The following is an 8,586-nucleotide window of genomic DNA, read 5'->3' as shown; positions in this document are numbered from 1 at the left end:
GAATTTATAAATTCGCAAAACCCACAAAGTTAAACCACGAAAAAATTTCTCAGTATCACCACTAGAACATCTTTTCTAACACAAACTCTAAAATTGCTGACTTGATTCTATTAATACCGATTTTGCTAGCTAACAAACAGAAAAAAATTACTTCATCTGCCTTGACATAGAATTAAACCTTCTAAATACCCTAAGCCCTCTTTTCATTGAGTGTAAAGAATTAAGACTCAGTCTGACCCAGTGGCAGTTATATACAGCATTACAGTGATTTTCCTAATCTCTTCAGAATTTTCAGAAATTTTAAGATGTACAAAATAACACCAGGATTTTGTCTGCATTCCATTTGATTCTACTCAGTTTCATTTTTCCTATCTGAATTATGATTCAGTTAGAAGTTAAACAAATTCTTTTGAAAGTCAGTTGGAAGATTCTGTATTAGCCTTTGAATGTCTTCCATGACATGAGTTTTACTACACTAATTTCTCACAGCTTAGAAAATTCAATGACCTGTTCCGTGACCTTTCCTAGATTTCAAAGTGCTACAGTCACCTAACATGCTGCCTGACGCTTATTTGTATGAATGCTCACAGTAAATTGCCTGTGAATACATTAACTACTTCAATGATGCATTACAGTGGTACCTGAAGACACCAAGCAACAATTAAAGCTCTAATATAAAAATGTATAGTTTTAGCAATGCAAATAGCTGTTTTCTACACAGGGATGTATTCCTACGTGTCACAACGTACTACTTACCTGGTGGCTGCCTTGTTTCACTGGTATCAATTTACAGACTCATCCAGATTTCAAAAACATTAAAATCTGAAAAAATCCTAAAACTTCAGAATTAAGTGTCTTCACAAACTAAACAATCTAAGACTAAGCAAAGAGGAAAGGAATAACAGAAAACTGTATCTTTAAGGGTAAAGTTATCAAACTAAAAACAAACAGCCCAAACTCTAACTTCACACAAAATATTAATAGTGTGACATATCTGCATTTCATGTTTTGGAGGTGCAGGTGACATTACAATGGTCTTTAACCTTGTCTGTATATTTGAATAAACCAGAAAACTTCTGTTCTTGATCCAAAGAATGAGAGTATCTAAGGGTCGGCCTGGGTATTTTTAAAGCTTCTGGGTGATTTTTAAAGTGCTGCCAGGATTGGGAATCAGGGCAATACTCCCTAGTGCTGCCACTATTCTCCAACACAAATAATACTGTCTGTTTTTAAATTAGCCAATAATTATTCTTTAGTAGTATAAAAGAAACTTACTTATGAATATCCTCATTAATTTTTTCCTTGTAGAGACTTTGGCTGGTATGTGGTCTTTAAACTATAACCAGACTAATGACTTAGCAAGAGATGTGGGTTCTGGTCCTGGATCGGCCCCTGTGTGATCCTGTTCTAGTTACTCCCACCAGCTGGGCCTGTGTCATTGCCTATGAAATGCTGGTGTCACATTAGATATCTAGACTCTTTCCAGGAACCATACCATCATAACCAGACCAAGTTAAAAACAAATCCAAATTTATCCATCTTATGTTCTAATATTTCTAACTGTTGGCAATAACCAGAGGAACTGTGCTAAGTTCTAAGAAGGTATTTCCTCATTAAGAACACTATTCAAAGTCATTATCAATACCGTGAGATGCTCATGAAATGCCAAAGCAACAATATTTTTCAGGCCTGATGCTACTGTAGCAACAGATATATTTATGGGAAAATGCAGTTGGTTTGGTAAGTATAATAACTGCATTATCAATTTGAAAAGTTAATGAGCTGTATGATCTTGGACAAGTTACTTACCTTCTCTGTGCTTCTGCCACCTCCATTACAAAAATGGACATTTAGTAATTTACTTTCATAGGGTTGTAAAAACGAAATTAGATCATGCATATCAAGCATTTAGCAAATGCCTTGAAAACACTTGCTCAATATTTTTTAAAGATTTTTTTCTAGGAACCTTAAGTTATAAAGTCAAATCTATAAATCAAGAAAAACAAAGAAATTTAAGCCAGTTATTTTATTTGTATTATTCACTAAGGGAAAGGACTAGGGCATGTCTATTACATCAGATGATTTTTGGATGAGGCAATTCTGAATATGGTGGAATTGTCTGGCAAAGTCCAACATATTCTAGGAACAAAAGCTTAACATTTGTTCTTTCACAATCTCAATGAATACAATACATGATAAATTCTAACAGACTCAAATTCAGCTAGCATTTACAAGGTGAATGAAACAGACTAGGCAGCAAGCCTGTTAATTATAAATTTTTTATTATTTTGAGCTACAGAAACACTAAGATGAATATAGATAAGAAAAGCATATGCAAGGGTCTGTTTTTCACCTCATAGGTCTGCAAAAAGTAACATTTACACTCCTAAAAACAAGCAGATAAAAATCTGCGGAAGCCACAAATTGAAGCAATCAGCTCTACATAAAATAGCTAGAAATCTAGCTAGCATTTTAATGTCCAAATAAAGAATCTGAAAAACATTCTCTATTAAGATCATATAGAATCCATTCCTTAAAAAATAATTTTATTCCCAGGACTCATTTATTTTGTAACTGGAAGTATGGACCTTTTAATCTCCCTCACCTATTTCACTCCTCTCTCCTGACTCCTCCCTCCTCTCTAACAAACACCTACCTGTTTGTTCTCTGTATCTATGAGTCTGCTTCCATTTTAATGTTTGTTCATTTGTTTTTTTACACTCCACCTATAGGTAAGAATCATACAGTATTTATCTTTCTCTGACTTACTTCACTTAGCATAATCTCTTCTAGGGTCATCCACGTTGTCACAAAGGAATCCACTCTTAAAAAGGCTGCCAATTAAAAGATGACAATCCAAGATAGTATCATGATATATGCAATTCACTTCCAAGTATTCAGCAAAACAATTTTTAAAAAAAATGGAAGTATAAGACATACATGGACAACAGACAAACAGATAAAGCAAACATGACAAAGGAAATTATTTGATCAACAAACTGTTACCAAAATTGTCCACTGTTGAGTCCAAATGGAAGGTATATGGCCACTCTCTGTACTGTTTTTTCAGCTTTTCTGTATGTTGAAAATTCTTATAAAAAATTTGGAAGTTTATACACGTTCTAAGCTTAGAAGTATAACAGAAATAAGCCTCTTCCCCCTTAAATCAGTATTAAATGTATTTCCGTAATAATATTTTATTTGAGGTAAAAACCAATCAATAGAGGAGATATATATAGAATTGACTTTGATATAATAGAAGCTCCTGAATTTAATAGAAAGGGCTTCTAAAATTACTTGTTCTCAGCCTGGTTTCATTCCATTAGAGTCCGTTAAAGTATCTAAACCTTGCATATTCAGTCAAAAAACTGAAGAAAACTAGTTCTTGGCTTTTCCTTTTTTTACAGGAAGCTGACCTGTAGCTTCTAAATACTTATTAATGAGGTCTTCTTGTGTGGATGGTGAACACGGCTGGTATCTGCAGTACTCCATTGTATATTCTCCCTTCCCCTGGGTGTTTAAAACAAACAAACAAAACAAGCAAATTAAAAAAAACCCAACTATCAAGTCAAGTCACATAAAGACAAGATTTCATAAAAATGATCATTTTGTAGGATGGTCTCTCGAGCACTGAATTAAAACGTAAGCACCTGCTTACCTCTGTGCATGACCTGAGTTCAGTGGAATAACCAAACATATTATTTAGAGGGACCTGAAAATAAACATAGTAGATACTTTAACATTGCTTATTGAAAAATGTTTGAGGAAAATACAGAGAAGCCTTAGCAATTTAATTCTTTTAGACTTAGGTTTCTACTAACTACTCCTGGTTTAAAAGATAGAAGCCAAAGAAAAATTTATTTTTGTTTCACTGCAAGTAGAAACCCTATTTGAAAATAATTTCATTTCACAGTCACAACTAGAAAGCAAATCTTCCAGTTTCACAGAGTGGACACCATCAACAGCCTTTTCCTCTCACCCCACTCCACTCGCTGCAGCTCAAGTGCTCAGACGCGTTTCTTGGGTGAAAATGTGAATACAGCTTTCCTAAGGACTCCTCAATGACATGTCAGTAGTAGTGTCTTCAGGAGGCCTTAGGTAATGTAATAAACCCTTTCTCCCATGAGATTTAAGTCAAGTAAGGTACAGGCAAGGGAACTAAATATCCCAATAAATTAGAGCATAAGACAGCTATGCAAATAAAGCTATAATGAGAAAATGGAACTATATATCTAAGAAAATAGCATATTCACAAAGTCTACATGAAATAAATCTTATTTTTAGCTTTTGCACTTAAGATGCTCTAACAGAAAATTCCTGTAACAGAAAATTACAGAAATTGTCACACATATATAAGCCACAAACTCAACACTCAAATAGCCAGGGAAATGTGTCAATTTGCTCTACGATTTCCAGAAACAAAAGCTAATCTGATTTCCTCCTATGGTTAATAGAAGCCAGGTTGTCAGGAACCAACAATACTTACATCTGCATATAGTGTAAAATAGTCTTCAACTCCATCTTGTCCTGTGATTATTCCATTGCGTCGGTTAATTCCTGCAATCACTGCTCCCTGAAATTCATTTGGAGCTATGACTTCCACAGACATAATAGGTTCAAGAATACATAATGTTGCATCTGCCAAGGCTGGTGTTTAAAAAAAAATAAATTGGTTTATTAATCTTTAAACGAACTGGGACTCTTTTCTATCCAAATATACACAAGGAAGATAGAGTACTCTCCCAAAGGTACACACACAAATGATGAGGTTAAAATCTTTGATCTGGACTCATTTTTCTAGTAGTAGTAGCGGTCACTCTTCTAAATGGAAATTCCAGTAAAACACCACTTAATTCTAATATTAGTATGTCCATTACCATATTTTTATCCTTAAAAATCATTAAGCTGCAGAGAATAATATCAAAGGAGTCTTACAACAACATTTGATCAAGCCTTTTACAATTTAAATTATGCAGCTGAGGGTTACTTATTCTTTCTGAAATCTTTCAGGAGTAAAGACACTGTCACATCTCTGATCAAGGTAAATCAATTCTTTCCTGTTAGTCCCTGGCAGATAGTTATTTATTCTTGGAGACAATAATCAAGTCACACCTGGGATCTGTCTAGGCTGAACAATCTCAATACCTAATTGAGAATTAGGAAACCAAGTTTTTAGCTTCTGCTCTGCCTCTAATAAGTTGCATGCCTTTTAGAAAAACACAGTCTTTTCCGGACTTGCGTTTCTTCACCTACAAAATAAAAACATGGGCCTAGATGCTAAGGGCCATTTAAGCACTAAACCTCAATGTGTACGTACACTTTTTTATCCCACTTAGACATAACCAGAACATATTTAATTTGGACGTTATGATAGTGCAGAATAATACCTCAGCTCCAGACTGGATGAGTTATCTCTAAATAAAGACTTTAAGCAAAACACAGAAAAGGTGACAAAGAAAATATTTTGTTTTAAAATAATCGTAATTTTCCAAACATCAATTTGTTTATAATAAACCAGTCAGCAACTATTCTCGTATATTCATTAAAGCACTTCTTCTGAAGATACTATTACCTTAAGTGCAATAACGGAAGGAACAGTCATTTAATATAACTGTATTTCCTTGAAAATTTTCTAACTCAAATCTATTCTAGCTCAGACCTATCTTTGACAAAATAGTCCAAATTAATCAATTAGTTCTGAAAAGAGGAATAACTGAATTTTGTAGAGTCCTAAGTTTCATTAGCTAAACCCTGCAGAACTCTCCTACACAGATATTTATAGTAGTAGACTAATAATTCTGGACTGTACAAGCAGCTCTGTTTCTTGTAACTTCTTGGGTTATTACAACTGCAGAGCTTCCTTGGCTCTCAGTAAGTGTAATTAATGCAGAAGGTACCCAGAAAGAGTGATGTGAGCAGACTTATTAAGATTTAGTTACACATTGTATAGTGTTTGCAACAGGTTAGTAATAAAAAAGAGCTGGAGTGTGAAAGGGTCTTATTCCAAAGGAAAGGAAGGGGCCAAGTATACAGTGCCCACCTCTTAATTGTTGAGGATAGCACGTCTAGTTCTCAGTTTCATATTCCCTTACTCTGCTCCTTCCCTTTTAAACTCCCTCTTTCCTCCAAAATCCACCCCCCAATTTTTTCAAAGAACCTCACCCTTATGCGTGCCTTCCTCTAAACCCATTCCGTGTGACAAGACTCCAGCGCTAATTCATCCTGCCATTTTTTAAATAGTTACCTGGCAGCCAAGTCCCAAAAACAAATTTCCTCAAGCAGATCCATGTGGTCTTAAGGCAGGAAATGAAAACACCAATGTCATCACAGGACCTCTGAAGCCTAAACTGGTGGGTAGAGGTGGTAATATTTCTGTTTCAGCCCACTAAGGATAATGTTGATAACACCACACCAAGTGCTAAAGAGGTTGTGTGAGGAAGTGGTCAAGGGCTAGGGCTGTGGTTTGGGTTTAACACTTAGCACCTCCACTAACTAGCATGTAACCTTGAGCCATTCAGTTAACTACTCTTGAGTCTCAATTTTCTCAACTGTTGAAGACCAGATATGATAATTCCTGTACTCAGCATAATAAACAGCACGAAAGTGATCACTGAGTGCTCCTATGATCACTCTGAGACACAAAGCTGGGGAATGGGTGGCAAGGCATAGTGCCAGGTGAAAGGTAGCACGAAGGGGAGTGAGGGGAATGAGCATGCACTATATCCAAATATGGATGAGCAAGTGTTCTCAAGTACACTCTCACATAATATTGTGTAATTACTCTCTCCAAGCAGCCTAGGCTTGCCCATTTCCACAGAGTTAAGTATGAAGTAGAGGCAGGGTTCAAACTCAAAGCCCAGAGATTTAAAAAGGGACACTGCTGAGTGAAATGAGCTAGCCATGACACTGGGTAGGACTTTACTTCTCTTGTAGAGTAGCTACAAGTTCGAGTTTCTGGGGTAGACCAAACATAGTGGTCTTCCCAAAAACTGGCCAGAAAAAAACTGATGGCAAACGGTCACATCCGCTCAATTTCACATTTCAGTTTTAGATACATCAGTGGTTAATCTCAGGGACAAAGTTTAAATTGTGACTGAAAATAGTTCCAGTTTTCTTTTTTTAATGAAAAATACATGAGAATTTGAACTGTTTTTCTTCCAATTTTGATAACAGGGAATAGCTCAAAAGTATAAGCTAATCTGATTCTAAGTGCATTTATCAACATTTTCTCCCTAAAACTCTCATAATATACAATGGAAGTCTACGCATGAAAACCTGATTTTGAGCCTGGAAAAATTTCCTCATACCCTGTTACATTTTTGTCTTTCAATCATGGAGAAATAAGAATTAGATGATGAAACAGAAAAGTAATATATTTTTCATGCTAGCACCCTGCTTATTTTGTACATGTTTATCTAGCAAAAAAAAAAAAAAGCTTGTCAATTCAGTTATCATCTAATGCTTTTCCTTCGCACCCCCACCAGGCAATCACACATAACAATATTTGCACACTGAAGTATTTAAAAACTAAATGGTATATATTCAACTGTGTAGTTAATATTCATAGATATGCAGACTTTCTTCATGAATATGTGTATGTATATTATAAGCATATAATCTATATTTATTTATATTTCACATAGGTACAATTAAAAAGGATGAGGTTCTTTGTTAACTGATTTTACCAATTACCTTGCCTTATGTAACCTAGATCTCCAGGAAAGTCACCAATCTCCAGTCAAGAACTAGCATAGAACAATTGGTGATTTCTAATTTAACTATACTTCTAAAAAGTATCACAATGTATTCATTTATCAAATCATCATATTATACACTTTAAATATCTTACAGCTTTGTCAACTGTACCTCAATAAAGCTGAAAAAAAAACATGAAGTGATTACAACAAATTTGTTTAAGATTTATTAAAGTGGTAAACACCTAGAGGGCAAGAGGCAGGTGTAACCATCTGAATCAAGCCTAACAAAGTCTTATTTTATGACTTTATTTCCCTCTTTTCCTATGAACACAATTGTCAGACTGTGACAAGGTCTCCAGATCACAGGTTCCAATCACATTTCTAATCGCTAGCTGGCATAAAGAAAATAGAGGATTCTCTCGCCCTAAATCACAAATTACTAGTGGCTCCCATTAGTTTAAGTAAAATAAGAAATTAGCAGTCTGGTTAAGGAATGAGCAACCTTCTCCAACCATTGCCCCACACCCGATCACAAAGGCTAACAGCCCCAAAACAACATGAAGCCCAGAATTTGTACAGAATCAGTAAGTCCTGATTTACCAAATGCTTGGAAATGGTGTGTTAAGATTAATTTTCTGCTGTCCATCCTGACCCTCTTCCCCAAAAATATTCCTGAAATGTTTTGTGAATCATAATTCTCCTGTGTAAACACACTTGCGGACATTATGAATGAATTACCATATAACAGGTATGGAAGACATGACAAAAAGAATGAATTTTCTGGTTTCCAGATAGAACTTGGAACTCCTTTGTTGAATAACCCTGATGCCCTGTTGTTATTTGCTTTTCTCTCTTCAAAGCAATGAGTCAGATACATCTGCAATTGCTT

The 8,586-nt window shown here is 35.2% G+C and overlaps 1 protein-coding gene across 1 annotated transcript in view; it reads right to left on the bottom strand.

The window, feature by feature from the left end:
* Positions 1 to 2,011: 2,011 nt before the first annotated feature.
* The window catches only part of GFM1 (G elongation factor mitochondrial 1), a 41,680-nt gene continuing 35,105 nt past the window's right edge, over positions 2,012 to 8,586 (bottom strand). The window contains exons 16-18 of the mRNA XM_006200865.4: positions 4,487 to 4,647; positions 3,659 to 3,712; positions 2,012 to 3,510 (exon numbers count right to left, since the gene is read on the bottom strand). Of these exons, the coding sequence (XP_006200927.1) occupies positions 3,379 to 3,510; positions 3,659 to 3,712; positions 4,487 to 4,647 (347 nt within the window). The 3' untranslated portion in view covers positions 2,012 to 3,378. The remainder of the gene's footprint in view (positions 3,511 to 3,658; positions 3,713 to 4,486; positions 4,648 to 8,586) is intronic.

This window comes from Vicugna pacos, chromosome 1 (assembly GCF_048564905.1).
Source record: "Vicugna pacos chromosome 1, VicPac4, whole genome shotgun sequence".
Lineage (NCBI taxonomy): Eukaryota > Metazoa > Chordata > Mammalia > Artiodactyla > Camelidae > Vicugna > Vicugna pacos.
Note: the sequence above shows the minus strand (reverse complement) of the source record. Positions and strands in the feature narration are given on the sequence as shown.